We start from the raw sequence: 21,098 nt of genomic DNA, 5'->3' as shown, positions 1-21,098 counted from the left end.
CAGCTATTTGATCTTCATTTCAACAATATTGATAAAGGTGATATAATATAACAAATATCATGAAACATTTACATTTTGTAGTCCATTGTACAATTTAAATAAACATAAATGCAAATTTCGCATGTTGAAAAAGTAAGTACACCCTTGGCTCTAATAGGTGGTATTGCCCCCTTTGGCAGAAACAACCTCAAGTAGGCGTTTCTTATAACTGTCTACCAGTCTCTGACATCGACTGGCAGAAATTTTTGCCAACTCCTCCATGCAGAATAATTTCAGCTGTGCGATGTTTGAGGGGTTTCTTGCATGCACAGCTCGTTTCAAATCCCCCCACATCTCGATGGTATTTAGATCCGGGCTTTGACTTGGCCATTCCAGAACCCTCCATTTCTTTCTTTTCAGCCATTCTTGGTGGATTTACTGGTATGTTTAGGGTCATTGTCATGTTGCAAGGTCCACCTTCGATTGAGCTTCAACTTTCTGACCTTTGATTGAGCTTCAACTTTCCGACAGATAGCCTCACATTATCCTCAAGCACCCTCTGGTACAATGAAGAATTCATAGTGGATTCTATGATGGTGAGCTGCCCAGGCCCTGATGCAGCAAAGCTGCCCCAAACCATTATATTTCCACCACCATGCTTTACAGTTGGTATCAGGTTCTTGTGGTCAAATGCTGTCTTTGGTTTTCGCCAAACATGTCTTCTGGTACTGTGGCCAAATAGCTCTACCTTTGACTCATCTGTCCAGAGCACATTGTTCCAGAAGTGCTGGTCTTTGCCGAGGTGTTCATTGGCAAACTTTAGTCTTGACCTGATGTTCTTTCTGGACAGCAAAGGTTTCCTCCTGGCACACCTCCCATGTAGATCAAATTTGTGCAGCCTCTTTCTAATGGTAGACTCGTGCACTTTGACATCAACAGTGGCAAGAGCTACCTGTAGGTCCCATGATGACATTCTGGGGTTCTTCGAGACTTCTTTCAGCATCTTGCAGTCTGCTCTCAGGCTGAACTTGCTGGGGCGGCCTGGCCTGAACAAGTTGGCAGTTATTTGGAATCTTCTCCACTTGTAGATGATCTTCCGGACAGTCGAATGATTGATTTCAAATTGTTTGGAGATTTTTAAATCCCTTCCCAGACTCATAGGCATCTATAACCTTGTTTCTGAAGGCCTCAGAGAGCTCTTTTGATCTAGACATGGTGACGCCGCACACTTCAACAACAAAGAGCAAATCAAACTAAATGTCTGAGGTTTAAATAAGACAGGTTCCTCCAAGATCCTCTCTAACGATGTTCTAATCATTTGCACCTGAGCTGGTGCACCCGATTCTAATTTTAGGTATTTGAAGTAGTGATAAATGTAGGGGTGTACTTACTTTTTCCACATGCGAAATTTGCATTTGTTATTTAAATTATACAATGGACTACAAAATGTAAATGTTTCATGATATTTGTTGTATTATATCACCTTTATCTATCAATATTGTTGAAATGAAGATCAAATAGCTGTATGTTGAAATATGTTGAAAAAGTCAAAACGTTACACGGGGTGTACTTACTTTTTCACGTGACTGTACATACACAGGCAAACACTGTTCTAGATGGCTTGCTATGTGGGCTACGCCATAAAAATTATATATACGTAGACTACTATGGTGAAACTTTCATGTAAATCGGATCAACCGTTGATAAGAAAAATAATTTAAAAAAATGCAGACACGTACGTATGACACGTCCGTCCGTATGCAAGAAATCGCTAACCCCGCTTTTTGATTCGCGAGCACAGGGTAACAATGCACGGAAGAACAATGTGTGCCGATAAAACGTTAACAGTTCCAAAAGGGTAGCCACCCACCATGCTGTTTCCAACCTGATCTCACACGGGTTCACTCCAGTTCAGACATCAGGGAACACGTGCAACACGTCCTTAATCTAAAGTACCGCTAAATCAGATGAAGGTCTTCCTCTACTGGGCAATAGAGGACTCTTGATCCTAACCATGCACTTTAATAGACAGGTAAAATTGTACTACCTTAACCTGAACACAAACGTTGCTATGGGGCTTTGTCTGTCTATTGTCTCCACCCATAACGTAACAATACATATCAGGTAGTGCATAATTAAGTCTTTTGGATACTAAACAGTTCTTTGTGTTTCGAACAACCGACATGGTCTTTACGAGTGACTGAACCACATTTTCCGTAGTCGATGTCTTCGGTACAAACTTTATAGTTTGCAAAACTGACCTTGGACATATTTTCTGAGACTACACCAATTTGTCAAATTCCTTGTCAAGTCAAAACAAGTCTGGAAAAACAAATGAGGGACGGACAAACGTAGAGCAAAGCTATAGTCTCATCCGATGACGCCGGTAGGGGACTAAAGTTTTTAAAGGAGGATGTAATGTTTTTTACGAAGAACGTAATCTCATTAAATGTGGTTTTCCAAGCTTCCGAGGACAATTCACAGCAATGACGTGTATGGTCCCACCGTTGCGATTTCAGCAATTCCCTTGTGCCGCTGGAATGGTAGTGCAAGCTGAAAATGACGACAAAGGACTAGCAATTCAAATGTTTATTACAACAGATTTTTGAAGCATTCTGCTCCTAATCGAAAAGGCCAAAACCCATGTCATCATCTTCTGAATCCGAAGATTCTTCCTTCTTGGCCTCTTCTTTCTTCTCGGCTGAAAGAAAAATGCAAGTTAAAGTGATTATCACGAGCTCCACAACCTGAAGAACAAGCATTACAAAACACACACAATGCCCCATATACTGTACAACACATGTGATTATTGCTTTAAAAACGAGGAGAATCCGACGTTCTTCCCTTTTCACATTTTGAAGCCAAAAACATACTGTTGCGGATATGAGGACTGTATATTTTTTTGATTGTGTGCTTTATTATTATTATTATTGTTTATTCTGCGCCCCCTGCCTCCGGAGCTGTGTAAAGGTCAAAGGGCATCCCATAATTAGTCCACAAGCATACACGTCAGCCAATAATAGAATACCCCTGTTCGATAGTTATATCTTATTCTGTGTTTTAGGGTAAGGCTGTGTCTCCCATTAATTGAAGTACTCCATTGCACCAGTGAAAGAGATAGACTCCCTTCATTCCCATTCCCAAAACCTCCATTCCCCCTTTTCGTCGTTTGGCAATTACCTCCCCTCCAATAACCGCCATTGACCACGAGGCAGGGTCGGAGAAGAAAGGCGTGTCTCCACCTCGTCATAGAGGGGAGGAGTGAGCCAGCCCCACTCGACCAACCATGAGCCAGGGGTTTGGCTAGAGAGGGCGGAGGAAGAGCGATCGGGGAGGTTCGCAAAGGTTGAGGGGCGGGGCCTATATAACCCACAGCGCGACGCTCCCCAAGCAGTCGAGCTTTGAAGAAGAAAGAGAGGCGCTGAGAGGAGGGAATGAGCAGGCGTGACCGCAGCTAAAATCCGCAGCGCGACGCTCCCAAAAGAGAAGCTGAGACAAGCTTTGAGAGAGGAGCTTTGACGGGCAGACAAAAGGGAGCCCAAGCCGTTGAGAAGAGAGAGGGTCCAAGAAGCAGAGCTGAGTTGTGTGGTTTTGGTCGTCAGTGGTTGCGTTGTGGTGGTCAGTGGTTGCGTTGAGTTGTCGGTGGTGAGGAGTGATTGGACCAAGAGAACATAGAGAACATCCAAGGAGAGGACATCCCAGAAAGCACAAAGCCTGTCGTAATCCTGGAAAAGCAGCGGCGGCCACAGCAGCAACAACACCCAACAGCCGCTTGGGGCCTGGATGGCGGTTTTGAACACGGCCGCGAAGGAACGGCGGCTGCTAAACGCGCCGATCGTGCTGCACAATACAACTCCACGCCATCCTCTCCTTCCAGCCAACTCCTGTCATCATTCCCCGTGTGAGTCTGTCTTTTGTTTGTTCTGTCCCTGGGTTAATTAAGTCTGTATAAGCTAAATATTGCACTGTGTCACCTGCGTCTCATGTCCCTGTAAATAAACGTGACTGCTTGCTTCCTACTTATATGTGTAAATAATAAATCCAATTACTCTTCTGTCCGTCTTCTCGTCTTATTCCTTTTCCTCTTTGCATTCGGTCGTTTTAGAGTTTTCCAGATTGGGCAGCTGCGGTGCGATACGGCCAAAGTTTGGGGTGAATCGGGTGAGTTGGGGAAGAATCGGGGGAACTGTTAGGTCGCGGTAATACACCACCGCTCGGTCAATATAACATCTTGTCCGCGACCCGTAACAATTGGTGTCGAGGAGTGAGATTCGAGGCCCGAACCAAAAAAAAAAAAAAAAAACATCTAGGAAAAAACTTGGTCAAAATTATAAAGTACCGAAATTTGATTTTGTTTTAAAGAAAAACCCGAATTTTGAAATCGCGCCATGGCTGGTCAAGGTGATCGAATGCCGGTGGGTGAGCTAGAGGAGGGGTTAGGAGTAACCCAGGATCAGAGGGACGAAGTAGAGGAGAACATTGGCAATATGGTTGAGGGGGTATCAGACGCACAAAATGGCGCTCTCGCGCACGAGGTTTCAGGCGCGCAAAAAGGCGCCTCGCACGTGCGCGCGGTAGCCGAGCCCGCTGTATCAGCGGGCTTTAACATGCAGCCGATTGATATGCAGGCCCTCATTGCGCAGCTACAGGCAGCTGTACAGATGAGTATGGGAGACCAAATTGGAGGTTTGAAAAACAGTATGGGGGTAATGAGGGACGAATTGAGGGCTGATAGTGAGCGAATGAGGGACGAAAGGAGGGCTAACAGTGAGCGGTTGGGAAACCAAATTGAAGCAACAACGAACGGAATGAGGGCCGATAGAGAGGCAAGGGAGCAGAGGGACAGAGACCGCAAGTTGGGCGAAAGGGTCCCAGGGGTGCACGAGGAGGTAACGCGGGTCGAGAAGCGCCGGTTGAGCGAAGCGGAGGAAAGCACGGGTACAATGACGGGGGTAGAAATCGCGACACGGGGTTTGGAAAAGCCGGCGACCGATGAGGTAGAGGGTGTTTTATTAAAGCCAACGGTCGTCGAGGGGAACAAAGACAAAGCAGTGCTGGGAATTAAAATTGAAGAGATGACGGAGGTAGCCCGGGAATTGCAGGGAGAAATGGAAAATGTGCAAAGTCCCTGCTCACATCACGATGCTGTGCTTAACCCGAATGGAAGTTTGCAGGTTTTGGTGCAGGGAGGAAGAAGAACCCCGAAGGTGAGACGTGCTGTGTATTGTGCTGGGAGATTTTGTAAGAGGATGTTTAGCGACAAAAGAATTTTCGCGCGCTTGGGATCGAGGAAGCATCCGGGCGTTGGTGAAGGGTCCCGTGTGAGTGGAAATGGCACGCGTGGGAGGAAAAAGTGAGCGTCGGCGAGTGGGTGTGTTATAAAGTGTGGGAGTGAAACCGAGTGCGAGCGAGAATGCACGTCGGGGTGTACGGAGTGTGACACGAGGAGTGAGTTGGTGGTGGAGCGGGTGCGAGAATGCACGCTTGGAATGGTCGAGGGTGTGCGAGGAAGCACACCTGAGTTAGTGGTAGCGTGGGTGTGGGAGAGCCCATGTGAGCGTGTTAGTGGGTGGATGCAAGAGTGCACGCCCATGGTGAGTGTTACGGAGGACGTAACGGAGGAGAGGTGTGGACCAGAGTGTGCGCGAGAGGTGTGGTGTGTAACAGGGAGAGCGTTGGTGGAATGTACGGATGGCGTTGGAACGCCGGGTTTAGTGAGGGTGAAAGGGGTAGCGTATGCGTGTGAGCATGCAGGTGAAGCATCGACGGTAACCGGGTTAGCGGTTAGGGCGACGGATAGCCGATGCGAGCACTCGGGGCACGGGGTGCTTTGTTGGGTGCGAGGCCCGGCGCGGGTCGATGCTGCGTCGCTTCTCTTCGAAGCGTCGTTGCCGATTCGGGCTTGGCCCCGCCCTGCACGGTCGAGTCCGGGCTTTGTCGGGCGAGGCGACCGGTCCGGTTCAAGGGCGAATGGGAGGAAGCGGAACGGTGCCCCCTCGTGGGGACGGGGTTCCGACCGGGGGAGATTGAGCCATCGGGCCCGGGACCGCAAGGTGCCGCGCCGAGATGGTGCGTGGAATCTCGGCCCAACCAAACCACCTCCCTTGAACCGAAAGCCGGACGGATTCAACCTGCAGGCGACCAAACCACCCGAATTCATTGCTCGGCTTTACGAACCGAGTTTAATGATGTCACGACGCACCGAGGCTAGGATATAGCGGACTGTGCTGATGGTGATAGTGATTTGATACGAAATTTATAATAGTGGGTAGAATTGGCAGTAAATGGAAAATTTTTGAATTGGTTGGAATTTGGACGAGCAAAATTGATAGTGGGACCTACCCGATGTGGTGGGATGGGCAATCCACCATCCCTCACGGCGAGGGGGGGGGGCAAAGGAGCACTAGGTTTATGGGGTTGATGGCAGTGAAAACTAGCCCGGGTGGGTTAGGATATTGTGTGTAGGGATCTAGCGAAGATGACATTAGGTAACGTTAAGATTAGTTAGTGACAATGACACCTGTAGTGGGGACGCAGGTAGAGTAGAGTGGATGATAATGACGTGGGAGCGCAATAGTTTAAAGGGACGACTGGGAAGCGCAAGTTTCAGAGGGGAGTAGTTAGATGAGATGATGCCGTGTGTTTGAGGATTGAACAGGTGTGATTGCACAGGTGTGCAACTGAACAGGTGTGTGGAGCAGTGTATGAGTGAGTGATGGTGATGTGTGTTGTGTTGACCAACTGGTCCAGGAAGAGGAGGAGGGTGGAGGTGGCACCAGGTATGATTGCACAGGTGTGCAACGACAGGTGAATGGAGGACAGGTGTATGGAATAAATGGTATGGAGTATAGGAATGGATGGTCGTGGAGTGAGTATGGTGGAAATTGTGGAGTGGAGTGGATGGTGCGAAGGTGTGAATGGGGGAAGAGTGGACCCCCATCACGGATACCCGGGGCGGGTAGTGTAAGTGTTAGGTAGAGGGTATAGGTAAATTGTGGTTGGATATTGGCATCTGTGGTGCGGGTGAAAGAATGGTCTTTGGATGGGTGCATTAGTGTTGTGGAAATGGCTGGGCGTGTAGCCTGTTAGTGTGTGTAGTTGGTTGGGCGCTCCACCACTGTGAGGATGTCGGCCAGGTGAGGCCGCAGGTGGGCTCTGGGAGCCGGGAGTAGTTGTTGTGGATGGGGCCCGAGGATCCGGAGGACGGACTCGGGTAGCCCAGTGCCAGAGGGCACCGAGTGGGGTGACAGAGCCAGGAGAGGCTTTCCCCAGTTAGTTAGGTTAGGGTGAGGAGCTAGGTAAGCTCGGGTGGCAACTGCAGTGGTGGAGGTGTGCAGGTGGGTAGACCTGCTGGGAGAGCTACACGTCGCAGCCCAGAAATTGTGCGAGGGCACCGGGAGATGAATCGGGGGAGTGAGACCCCAAATTGAGAAGCACCACAGTTTGGTCAATGGGAATTGGTTTTTAGAACCCATAGTGTAAGTTGGCCAATGGATTTGCAGGGAGAGACCCCGGGTAGTGTAAAGTGTGTTAAGGTCATTTAGAGGATAGTTAGGATTGGAGTCTCCTCGCACCATCTGCATCCACTCACCTGAGGTGACAGGTACTCCACACCATGCCATGTTTTGATTATTTTTTACTGTGCAAATGTTTGGATTGTGAGACGCATCATGACGTGGGTGTGACATTGTGCGTAATTCCATCTCTCCCTCCTTGTGAGGATTGATGACGAATTCGGTGATGGCAAATTTTGGATAGTGGGGGAGTGAAGACGAATTTGGTATAAGGGAAATAAGGGGAAGACGTGACGGTAGCGACGGATTGGTAATGTGTAGATTTTGTACATATGGGGTAAGGGCAAGGGTAGTGTAGGTGACAGGGGCGGGGGGGTGACGTACGGTAGGGACGAGCTTTCTCACTTCGCCCTCCGTACGCATTTCTCCTTGCATTGCCTTATTGACGTGTACCCTTGTGACGTTACCCCTCGCTCATTTCTCTTGTCCCCCTTTTGTCTCCCACATGACCTGTGCGCCATGGGGCGCCGAGGGGAGCGTGCGTGAGTCGGCCATTGTGCGCCCGGAACTCTCAGAACCAGCTGTCTGCATCGATGCACCACATTATGGACCACATGTCTGTGGCCGAGCACCACTTATGGACCCCATGGGTTGGGGCATGGCCCCTCTGCTGGAACCGGCCATGAGGGCCCGAAATCTTGCTGGCGGACCTTGGCCACAGGGCACCGATGCCCCACAGGTGAACCACACGTAGTCGGCCCTGTGGGCCATAAATAAAATAAATAAAATGGACACGTTGGGCACACTTTATTGCAAATAGGCCGCCAGTAAGAAAATGAAAGAAAGGCAACATCTGGAAGAACAAATAATAATAACCAGTAGAGGGAGCCGAAGAGCAAGAGATCACCTGCAGGGTTAGGGGTTGTTGATTTATTTTTTATTCTTGAACAGTGATGACTGCACCGATTGGTGCTTGGGTGTGTATTGGTGCGTTTTTGGGTGCTTTAATGGTGCATTGATGCAGAGCAGACTGTCTCCCCCCCAGAAAGAACAATCACAGGTCCTGGGTTAGTCTTGTAAATAAAAATAGCGTCATTGTAAATAATGCTCCCCACCGTCAGTGTGTAGTTTGAAGACCATTCCGCAATTCGGTTAACTGTGGGCGTAAGTCTGTTAGGCAGGGTGCAATGGAGCAGCGGGACACATTTATTTATGTTTTAAAACTGTCGCACTCAGGGTCAGGTTAAAAGTAGAGGGAACGACACCTACGTGTCACACTAAATAAAAGTTGTAGGCCCGGGACGTGCCTAAGAAGAGGAGGGTGCAGTGTTGCGGATATGAGGACTGTATATTTTTTTGATTGTGTGCTTTATTATTATTATTATTGTTTATTCTGCGCCCCCTGCCTCCGGAGCTGTGTAAAGGTCAAAGGGCATCCCATAATTAGTCCACAAGCATACACGTCAGCCAATAATAGAATACCCCTGTTCGATAGTTATATCTTATTCTGTGTTTTAGGGTAAGGCTGTGTCTCCCATTAATTGAAGTCCTCCATTGCACCAGTGAAAGAGATAGACTCCCTTCATTCCCATTCCCAAAACCTCCATTCCCCCTTTTCGTCGTTTGGCAATTACCTCCCCTCCAATAACCGCCATTGACCACGAGGCAGGGTCGGAGAAGAAAGGCGTGTCTCCACCTCGTCATAGAGGGGAGGAGTGAGCCAGCCCCACTCGACCAACCATGAGCCAGGGGTTTGGCTAGAGAGGGCGGAGGAAGAGCGATCGGGGAGGTTCGCAAAGGTTGAGGGGCGGGGCCTATATAACCCACAGCGCGACGCTCCCCAAGCAGTCGAGCTTTGAAGAAGAAAGAGAGGCGCTGAGAGGAGGGAATGAGCAGGCGTGACCGCAGCTAAAATCCGCAGCGCGACGCTCCCAAAAGAGAAGCTGAGACAAGCTTTGAGAGAGGAGCTTTGACCGGCAGACAAAAGGGAGCCCAAGCCGTTGAGAAGAGAGAGGGTCCAAGAAGCAGAGCTGAGTTGTGTGGTTTTGGTCGTCAGTGGTTGCGTTGTGGTGGTCAGTGGTTGCGTTGGTTGCGTTGAGTTGTCGGTGGTGAGGAGTGATTGGACCAAGAGAACATAGAGAACATCCAAGGAGAGGACATCCCAGAAAGCACAAAGCCTGTTGTAATCCTGGAAAAGCAGCGGCGGCCACAGCAGCAACAACACCCAACAGCCGCTTGGGGCCTGGACGGCGGTTTTGAGCAGGGCCGCGAAGGAACGGCGGCTGCTAAACGCGCCGATCATGCTGCACAATACAACTCCACGCCATCCTCTCCTTCCAGCCAACTCCTGTCATCATTCCCCGTGTGAGTCTGTCTTTTGTTTGTTCTGTCCCTGGGTTAATTAAGTCTGTATAAGCTAAAGATTGCACTGTGTCACCTGCGTCTCATGTCCCTGTAAATAAACGTGACTGCTTGCTTCCTACTTATATGTGTAAATAATAAATCCAATTACTCTTCTGTCCGTCTTCTCGTCTTATTCCTTTTCCTCTTTGCATTCGGTCGTTTTAGAGTTTTCCAGATTGGGCAGGTGCGGTGCGATACGGCCAAAGTTTGGGGTGAATCGGGTGAGTTGGGGAAGAATCGGGGGAACTGTTAGGTCGCGGTAATACACCACCGCTCGGTCAATATAACATCTTGTCCGCGACCCGTAACAATACTTTATCCCAAAGGCATCTAAAAACTAATCTTTGCCATTGCTGTTCATTCTCCCTTCCCCTGCCCCCGCCGTAGGAATATTCGAAAGAGTGGTATAAAGGTTCACATTCATAAAAAGTGCAAGGAATTCCAACTGGGTAACAGAGTTTTACAACATATTACAAATTTCACCGAGAAAGATTTATTTTCTAATTTTTTGGTTATTTAATTACCTTTAGCAACTTTTCCACAACAATCCATTACATTATAGTCTCCAATCAATCATATGTCACAACTTGAATCACTGGAGGGAAAAAACCGTGGAAAGCAAAGCCTCAAAATTGTTGCGATCTCCTGTGGCCAAGCCGGGTATCTAGGCCTGTTACTCTCACATCACAGACTGGTTGGTGAACTCTGTATTCTATCGCCTCCTTTTTGGTCTTGCATTCTCTGCTCCTCTCTTGGCTCTGTCCCTCCCAGGTTTTTTCAGAGCAGTGTCAATCACCAACCCCCTCTTATTAAACTCCCAAAATCCAGGCTCATTGCCACTCATTTGTTCCTCTTTTCTCTCACCTGTGGAACCAACTTCCCTAGTCGGTTCACTCTCATTCTTCTTGCTGGGGCTTCAAGACAGCGGTTCACCACTACCGCCATCCATACTCAGCATCCCTTCTATCCCAAATGTTCCCATTCCAAAGCACTCCTTTTTTCCAGATTATTGTGATTTTCCCCCTCTCCCTCACCTCTCTGTTTGTTAATGGTCATTTGGTTTGTTACGTTTCCGATTCATCCCCACTTATCCCCACCCTCTTGCTGTGTTTCATTCAGGTTGTTCACCTGGATTTTTGACGTATTTTTCAAAAAGCGTAGGGATAATTACCTGCAGGTGCATCTTTCACGATTGTATCAGCAGCCACCTTGACTGCACTAGATGGTGCAGCTGTGCCCACGTTGCAGATCAGACTTCCGATATCAACTGTTTTTAGTGCCTAGAGAACAAAACATGATATAACAAAGGCAACAGTGCATCGGTGTGGTTAAGCTGTCAAAAATAATAATAACTAGAACTGCCACTTTAAAACTGCTGGCAGTGATGACAGGTTTACTCGCACCCACTTTTGATACAACCCCACTTTTGATGCAACCCCACTTTCATTGGACATGCTTTGACACAACCCCCTTGGATACAACCCCGGCACACACACCCCCTACCCCCACCCACCTTCCCCCACGCGCACACCCCTCCAAACACACCCCCCCCCACACACACACACATCCCTCCCCCCCCCACACACCCCCATCCCTCCCCCCCCCCCCACACACCCCCATCCCCTACACACACACACACACACACACAACCCTCCCTACTCCACACGCACACCCCAACACCCTCCAACCTCCACACACACACATATCCACCCCCCCACCCCCCCCCCACACACATCCACACACACGCACATCCACACACACACACACACACACACACATGCACACATCCCCCCACCCCACCCCCAACACACACACCCCCCCACGCACACACACCCCTCCACACATACACCGCCCCACCTCCACACACATCTGCCCCACCTCCATACGCACACCCCAACTCCCCCCCCCCCCCCACCACACACACACATATCCACCCCCCCCCCCCCCACACACATATCCACCCCCCCCCCCCCACACACACACCCACACAGACATCCACACACACGCACATCCACACGACATTCCCCCCTCCCCCCACACGCACACACCTCCACACATACACCCCTCCACACACACATCCAACCCCCCCCTCCTCCACACGCACACCCCAACCACCCCCCAACATACACACATATCCACCCCCCACCCCCCCCCACACACATCCACACACACGCACACACACACACACACACACACACACACACACACACACACACACGCACACATCCCCCCACCCCACCCCCAACACACACACCCCCCCACGCACACACACACCCCTCCACACATACACCGCCCCACCTCCACACACATCTGCCCCACCTCCATAACGCACACCCCCAACTCCCCCCCCACCACACACACACACACATATCCACCCCCCCCCCCCCCACACACATATCCACCCCCCCCCCCCCCACACACACATATATCCACCCCCCCCCCCCCACACACACACACACCCACACAGACATCCACACACACGCACATCCACACACATTCCCCCTCCCCCCACACACCTCCACACATACACACACACATCCAACCCCCCCTCCTCCACACGCACACCCCAACCACCCCCCAACATACACACATATCCATCCACCCCCCCTCCCCCCCCCCCCCACACACACCAACACACACATCCAACCCCCCCTCCTCCACACACACACACACACACCCCCCCCCCCCCACCCCCACCCCCACACACACATCCACACATGTCAATCCATACACTGATTGCAGAGAAAGCGATTTTTAAAAGAAAATTAACCTGAAATTGCAGACATAATTATTTCTTTTATCTGAGAAGCCAAACAACGTTTCTGCTGCTTTAGCTGCTCACAACTTTGCGTGAAATGCGATCGAGTTAAACAAAGTCAGAATTTGACCAAATCTGTTTCATTTGTTTGTTAATATACCTCTTCTATTGACAAATCTGCAATTATAATTTTATTTTTTGGTTCAAATGACCGCCGGGAGATCGTGTGATAGTGATCACGTCCTAGAAGGACAAAATGCTGCGTTTCTTCTTCTTTCAACATAAAGACTTATAGCTTCGAGACCGTACATCCAATCATCTCGAAATTTTGCACACTTGTTCCGCTTGATGAGAGCTACATTGCATTAAAAATTCAGGTCGATCACTGCAGTGGTTCAAGAGTTAGAAGCTTTTTAAAATTTACCTTCCATTATTTATTGCGGCCAAACCATGTGACTTATCAAAACGTCTCAAGTAACATTGAAACATCCCCCCATGAGGAACATCTGTGTAAAGTTTCCACTCGATATCTTTGCAAATTATGGAGGTGATACCATTTCTAGTTTCAGCTTTAAAACGTCATAACTCTGAAACCATGTGTCGGATGACGTCGTGCTCGTGGACTTTTTTGTTCGTCATGGGTATGTGAATATGCATGCCAAGTTTGGGCTCGTTCCGTTCAGCCGTTGCGGAGAAAAAGGGGGTTTTGTGTTTTTTCACGGAAAACAAGATGGCGGCCGAACCATGTGACGTATGACTTCGAAATATTTTGCATTCTGAGTTTTTTTTAACTAAGCATCTGGGAAAAAATCCCATTTTTGGGGGAGAAATTTTTTTGTTTGACGAATTCTAACCTCTTAACGTTAGCATTCTAAATATACTCGATACACATGTCTTTTGTTCCCATTGAAGAGTTCTTTAGAATGAGCCATTCCTCAAATTTTTCTATTGAGCCGTTTCGGAGATAGAGGGGCAAAGTTGAATGTGTTTTACAAGATGGCGCCCATACCACGTGACCTATGACGTTATAATTAGCATAAAAAAATTATAGGAGCCAAGACGATCATTTGATGAAAATTTCCTGTCAATCCGACCAGCGGTTGCTGAGAACATTAATTATGAAGTTTTCGGAGGTGCAAAATAGGGCGGAAGAATAATAATAATAAGAAAAACTCTAGCAGTAATAATACGTTTCCTCTCCATTTCATGGAGAGTAAACATAATAATAATAATAATGATAATAATAATAATAATAATAATAATAATAATAAACTTTTTGGTTCACGAGTTATCAAACAGAGTGACCACTATATTCGTCATGGGTGTGTGTCTGTCTGTGTGTCTGTCTGTGTGTCTGTCTGTGTGTCTGTCTGTGTGTCTGTCCGCAGCATAACTACCCAATGATATCATCCGATCTTGATGAAACTTGGGTGGTAGGTTGATATCATGATCGAGTTGTGTCCTGCCTAGAGTGGGCGTATTGCGCCCATTATGGGTGGAGCCACGCCCGAAAAAGATGTCTTTTTCGGGGGTAATCGAGTTCAAGCTACATCTTCTCCGAGGGAGTTGGTGGAATCTGACAGGGGTTTCAGTATTTGGTTAGGCCAATGTCATGTGTCTAGCCCCACGGTGCTAGATTTTTCATTTTCGCCCCAAGGTCAAGGTCACAAGGTCACGAAATTTAGAAAAGTCAATTTTTGATGGTTTTATTACATGGTTCGCTTCCTGATAGGGTGAAATGTCGTACATGATCTTATATTATCACATACATCATGAAATACAAGTTGTCCAACAAATTTCAGAATCTTTGACCTTTGACCTTTGAAGGTCACAAAGGTCAAATTTTCAAAGTTGTCGGAATCGAACCGAATTTTCGGTATTGTGTAGCTAATTAACCTCATAACTGATTATGGTCATGATTTGATGCATCAATCGTCGATGATCATGACGATCGACTTAATAGTCCGTCCTTTGTCATTGAATACCGCTCGCTCGTGAACCATCGTAGTCTCCTGACTTTTTTTTTTTTTTTTTTTAATTTAAAGGGTTGAAAGTTTTTAAATCCAAGAAACATGAACAGAGAAGCTAGTAATCTTCACAACCTTCAGCACGTCTTTTGATTTAATCGATTTTAAATCCACCAAAAGTTCATCCGAGTACATTTACCTGCAGCCACATCACCTTGTTACCCATGACAGTAAACATGCTCTTATCAACTTTTAGTTAATACTAGTACATTATGCATAGGGTGATAGCGTTACCTCCCTCTCCCCCCAACCCAACAGTGACACTGACACGAGCACACACACATACACACAAACACACTTCTGACAACATAAATAGGCCCGAGAGGGCTGACGGTCATTTCTTGAGGTTGCAGTTCAGACCTTTGCATATTTGTGGGGATCCCCCTGCAAAATCGAAAAATCTAAAAATGCAGACCGAGTAGAAGGGCTTTATCACGTTTCAGAGCAATAAGTTGGTAAATAAGGGACGAATAGGATCCGAAGTTTCAGGGGTAACCAATTGGAGATCACCACGAGTTTGAGATCACCACGAGTTTGACTTCACCACGAGTTTGAGATCACCACGAGTTTGAGATCACCACCAGTTTGAGATCACCACCAGTTTGAGATCACCATCAATTTGAGATCACCACCAGTTTGAGATCACCACCAGTTTGAGATCACCACCAGTTTGAGATCACCACTAGTTTGAGATCACCACCAGTTTGAGATCACCACTAGTTTGAGATCACCACCAGTTTGAGATCACCACCAGTTTGAGGTTTGAGATCCAGTTTGAGATCACTGCAAGTTTGAGATCACTGCAAGTTTGAGATAACTACTAGTTTGAGATAACCACTAGTTTGAGATCACCACCAGTTTGAGATCACTACCAGTTTGAGATCACCACCAGTTTGAGATCACGACTAGTTTGAGATCACCACTAGTTTGAGATAACCACTAGTTTGAGATCACCACCAGTTTGAGATCACTACCAGTTTGAGATCACTACTAGTTTGAGATCACTACCAGTTTGAGATAACTACCAGTTTGAGATCACTACTAGTTTGAGATCACCACCAGTTTGAGATCACGACTAGTTTGAGATCACTACTCGTTTTAGATGACTACCAGTTTGAGATCACGACTAGTTTGAGATCACTACTCGTTTTAGATGACTACCAGTTTGAGATCACTACTCGTTTTAGATGACTACCAGTTTGAGATCACTACTTGTTTTAGATGACTACCAGTTTGAGATCACTGCCAAACAAGTAAATAATTATGGTTTAGTCAGGATGACACGAACCACTACATCAATCAGTTAGGTAGAAACTGCAGCGAGTGAATGGACAAGAAAGCTTGTTCAATCTCTTTCGTCACACTCGTCGACTCCAAGCAATCCTTTCCAAAAATAAAGCATATTATAAAGGGTAAAAAAAACAAATAAACGTTGAGGAAAACATTGCACAAACCTATGGTCAAATATCAGCTTTTCAACATGTACTTTATCAACTCAACGTATTGAAACTGGATGAATATATTGAGGCCTTTTGAAGGAATACAATCCGATACAAATGCTTAGACCGAAGAGCTGGACAACAAACATTGTTTAAATCCCCTTTGTAAGCGAATATGAGGTGGGTTGTTGTTATATATCACAAAGTGCACCGTCCCTCAGATGGACGTTAAACTGGACATCCCATCTACCGACATTCGTTGGTGAACATTAAAGATCCCACGGTATCCTTTGCAAAGGTGTGAGCACCAAGACAAATTACAAATTCCTGCCCCAATCGGATCCACAAACGCCAGATATGATCAGACAGTTCATGAAAGACATGGACCAAATCAAACTGCAGTCAACCACAAATGGAGGGATGAATTTGGGTGGTGGTGGTGGTGGTGGTGGTAGTGGTAGTAGTAGTAGCAGTAGCAGCGGCGGTAGTAGTAACGCCTGGTGTTGGTTTAGTGGTTTGGGTGCCGGCTTGGGATCCTAGGATCCTGGGTTCGAATCCCGGTCGATCGCTGAATTAACGCCAGGGGGGTTGACTCAGCCTGTCATCCTTCCGAGGTGGGCAAATTGAGTACCAGTTCTCTGGTAATTCCCTGTGTGTCGCAAGAGGTGACTAACAGGGTTGGTGGCAGGAAGGGCATCTGGCCATAAAACATTGCTTCAAAAAGGGGACCATGGTTCCCGAAAAATGTCCTCTGAAGGTGGTTCTAGTAGTAGTAGTTGATCCAATGGTCTATGCAAAATTGTACAATGTCTATCTCTTTCCTTCCTTTCTCTTTTTTTTTTTTTCTTCCCTCTCCTCTCCTCTCCTCTCCTCTCCTCTCCTCTCCTCTCCTCTCCTCTCCTCTCCTCACCTCACCTCTCTTCTCTTCTCTCTCGTTTAGAATAGGTACACCGTATCCCTGCGCATCGTAAGAGGCGACTAAGGGTTGGCGTCAGGAAGGGCATCCGGCCATAAAAACATTGCCTCAAACAGGGAAACATGATTGTCATGGGGCCCGCAAGGCTAACCCCTGCTCTAGCGGGGAAAATGGCCTTAAATAGATCATTCATTCATTTTTTTTCTTCAAATCTGTCAGGTACTTGCAGTATTATGTTATACCAGCTCACACAAAATATTGTCACAACATACTTGCAACTACACGAGATATTAATTAATGATAAAATAGACTTCAACCAGCACAATTAATGTGAAAGCTTCAACCAGCTCTATCTCTTTGCTGATGACTCCACTATCTGCCGCTCCATTCCTCATCCCTCAGATCGGCAGTCTGCAGCCTCCTCACTCTCTGCAGACCTGGACAAAATCACAGACTGGTCAAACAAGTGGAACATGTCTTTCAATCCTGACAAATCTCACACTCTTACAATGTCTCTCCGAAAGGACCGACTGGACAACCCTCCCATCTACTTTCTCAACAATCCTCTCCAAGAAGTTCTGTCGCTCAAGCTTTTGGGTCTCACTATCTGCCATGATCTTTCTTGGGAAAACCACATTTCCAAGCTGGCCTCCAAAGCCAGTCGCCGACTGGGCATCCTCCGTCGTGCGAAGTCCTTCCTTGGCACACCTGAGCTCCTCACCACATACAAGGCTTTCATCCGCAGCTCAATGGAATACTGTTCCCCCCTCTGGGCTGGTGCTCCTGCCTCACACCTTGCTCAGCTTCACGCTGTTGAGGCCAAAGCTTTCAGAATCATTGGAATCTCCTGCGATGTAGTCAACTCCGAGGGCCTTTCACTCACTCACCGCAGGCAGGTTGGTGGTCTTTCTGTCTTCTACCGACTCCTCTCTGGCCTTGCTCCCCCAGCTCTCTCTGTGCTCTGTCCCCCAAATATTCCTTCAGGTCGCACAAGATCTGCCTGCAACCCTCTTATGGTTAAACTGCCAAAGTCTAGGCTCTCTGCTCACCTTCACTCTTTCATTCCCCTTTTCTCCCGCCTCTGGAACAAACTCCCCCACTCCATTCAATCCCACTCCTCCCTCCAGGTCTTTAAAACAGCTGTTCACCACCATCTCTTATCTTCCCCCATCGAAAACCTTGATCTTTTCTACCCCCGGTAATTCACCCCAGAGTCCTTGCAGCGTTCATATGTTTTATTCCTCTCCCACTTCCCCCCAAGTCCTCCCGATGTCCCTGCTCTCAAATGTTGTGTTTGTGTCCTTCCCCCTCTCTCCCCATCTTGTCTGCCGCTCCCCTTGTTTTTTTGTGTTTTGTGTGTCGGTTTGTCTTTTTTGTGATTATTGTTAGCTCTTTCACGAGCCTCGATCTTGTATACAAAAAAAAAAAGAAAAAAAAAAAAAAAGAAAAAAAAAAAGGCATTTGTTCGGGTAACATCGTAGCACCAGTCGCCTCCATACCTTTGTAAAAAGTCCTGGCCAAAAAGCTTCCACAGATACACCAGCAGCCTTGGACAGAGCAAGAATTTTCTCTTCCTAGGGTATGGAGGAAAATAAAAAATAAAAAATAAATAAAGTATATTACACATCACAGGTAATTATCGTTGTGGAGTATCGTTGAGAGAGGAAGACAAATGATGCATTGCGAAAGATGATGGGAATAGAGCCTGTGATTGATGCTGTGAAGAGGAACAGGTTGAGATGGTTTGGTCATGTGTTGAGGAAGGATGAAAGTGACTGGTTGAGAAGAGTGATGGAAATGAATGTAGAAGGAAGTAGAGGACGGGGAAGACCGAGAAAGACTTGGCTAAAGATGGTGGAAGAAGAAATGCGGGCAAGGGGGTTAACAAGGAGAGATGCAGAAAATAGGGCAAAATGGAGAAGATTGTCATGGGGACCGCAAGGCTAACCCCCGCTCTAGCAGGGAAAATGGCCTTAAAATGCCTGTTGTTGTTTTGTTGTACACATCACAGGTAAAAAAACACTAAAATAATAAATGAATCCTTCCTGCCGTTGTGAAAACCAACATTGTTACAATTAAATTACTCTATAATACACGGGTACAGTGCGATAACCACTATAACATACGAGTACAGTGTCACCACTTTTCATACACGAGTACAGTGCCATTACCACTATAATATAATGCACGAGTACAGTGCCATCACCACCATAATACACGGGTACAGTGCGATAACCACTATAACACACGAGTACAGTGTCACCACTATAATACACGAGTACAGTGCAATAACCACTATAATACCCGAGTACAGTGCCACCACTTTTCATACACGAGTACAGTGCGATAACCACTATAACACACGAGTACAGTGCCACCACTTTTCATACACGAGTACAGTGCGATAACCACTATAACACACGAGTACAGTGTCACCACTTTTCATACACGAGTACAGTGCGATAACCACTATAACACACGAGTACAGTGTCACCACTATAATACACGAGTACAGTGCCATTACCACTATAATATAATGCACGACTACAGTGCCATCACCACCATAACATAATGCACGAATACAGTGCCATCACCACTATAATACACGAGTACAGTGCCATCACCACTGCCGGACGAGACGATACTGTACTGCACTAGTTCTACACAAGAATGTGATAACCAATGATCTTGAGCGGTTTTCCAAGATGAATGACCATGCAGGACAAGGAACGACTGCCTGTCAGGAAGTTCCCCAATGCTCGTGGGGTTACACTTACACACGAAACAGAAAGTGAGATACAAGCGATGGGAATAACATTCATAAAGCAGAAATAAAACGGATAAGAGAAACTGACGAGAACTCGGGTGAGAGGAGACCGATGACGCCGTACTTGGTGAAGCCATGCACGCCACCTCACCGTAATGGCCAGTTGATCATCGTAAAGGATGAGTGAGCTGTAAATGCACGCAAGTTCGGACACCGAGGCCATACTAATGGTGACTGATAGCGACTCCAAGAACAGATGGTTCGAAAAACCGGGAATTGTCGCCGGATTGCGGGCGATGGCCGACGAGACGATATCGAGCACAACCTGAAGCGGCCTTCGCTTCGAAAAAAAGAAAGAGCGCCGCTATTGCGCATGCGCAAGTAAGCAAACGACTCGGATTGGGCGAGGTTGGTCACGTGCTTTCACGAGCGATACATTCACGGTACAAGGAAAAGTAGACGGGACAGGATTTGGTCCTTCATGCGGTATGAGTCACTCATTTTGAACACCCCATGATTTTATATTGAAATTAAACTTTACAAACGAATTAAAGGCAGCCAGCATGAATTTACTAAAGATAGGTCTTGCCTAACAAACAAATCTTTTCGATTTATAAGAAGCAGGTTTTGATTGGGTGGATGAAGGAATGGCAGTGGGCATAGTATATCTAGTTTTTTAGAAGAGATTTGATAAGGTAACACATAGAAGGTGCTAGACAAGGTGAGGGCTTATGGAGTGGCTGGTCAGGTAGCTAAGTGGATTGGAAACTGGCTTAGTGATGAGAATCAGAGTGGCTCTGTGAGTGTGAGGATGTCTGCCTGGGAGGAGGATTTAAGTAGTGGGTAGGTACCTCAGGGATCAGTGCTAGGATCATTATTAGCCCCTGTTGCATTTAGTCCAAAACGGGACTTATGGATTGGGTCTCATCCATCCATCCATCCTTCCACAATCATATCCCGGGGATGTATGGACCGATTTTGCTCATACCTGGCAAAAAAGAGAATACGTGACGGTATTCCTCGGTATACATATGCACATCATTGTGTTTCGTGATGCGATCAAAGATGGCCGACTGGCGGCCATTTTAGTTGTAAAAAAAACCCAATATTGACCACGTCCTCAACCATTTATCAGATATACATTTACCAATATTGTTCAAACTTGGCACACAGAAAACGAATGATGGGTTACATAAGCACGTCGTTTTTTTTCAAGATCAGATCCAAGATGGCCGATTGGCGGACATTTTGTTACTTAAACATGTCCCTGTAGCGGTTACCGCTGGATGCACACA

At 47.1% G+C, this 21,098-nt stretch overlaps 1 protein-coding gene across 1 annotated transcript; it reads right to left on the bottom strand.

Annotated features, from left to right (window-relative positions):
- Nucleotides 1–2,553: 2,553 nt before the first annotated feature.
- On the bottom strand, nt 2,554–20,161 carry LOC137436761 (large ribosomal subunit protein P1). Its single transcript, XM_068130830.2, has 4 exons — nt 19,955–20,161; nt 18,536–18,610; nt 11,068–11,176; nt 2,554–2,680 (listed from the first exon to the last, which is right to left on the bottom strand). The coding sequence occupies exons 1-4, from the start codon at nt 20,024–20,026 to the stop codon at nt 2,601–2,603; spliced, it is 336 nt and encodes a 111-aa protein (XP_067986931.1). The 5' UTR covers nt 20,027–20,161; the 3' UTR covers nt 2,554–2,600.
- Between the last annotated feature and the right edge of the window lie 937 nt (nt 20,162–21,098).

Source organism: Myxine glutinosa, chromosome 11, assembly GCF_964187855.1.
Source record: "Myxine glutinosa chromosome 11, kmMyxGlut1.1, whole genome shotgun sequence".
Lineage (NCBI taxonomy): Eukaryota > Metazoa > Chordata > Myxini > Myxiniformes > Myxinidae > Myxine > Myxine glutinosa.
The sequence above is the reverse complement of the archived record's forward strand: the minus strand, read 5'-3'. Positions and strand labels throughout refer to the sequence as shown.

Bases quoted from the DNA above. Each gene is read 5' to 3' on its own strand.
- LOC137436761 (XM_068130830.2), bottom strand. From the start codon at position 20,026: ATGGCCTCGGTGTCCGAACTTGCGTGCATTTACAGCTCACTCATCCTT. The intron at 18,611-19,954 runs GTGAGGTGGCGT...TCCATACCCTAG, and splicing joins ATGATCAACTGGCCATTACG to GAAGAGAAAATTCTTGCTCT. The intron at 2,681-11,067 runs GTAATTATCCCT...TTTTTCTTTCAG, and splicing joins CGTGAAAGATGCACCTGCAG to CCGAGAAGAAAGAAGAGGCC.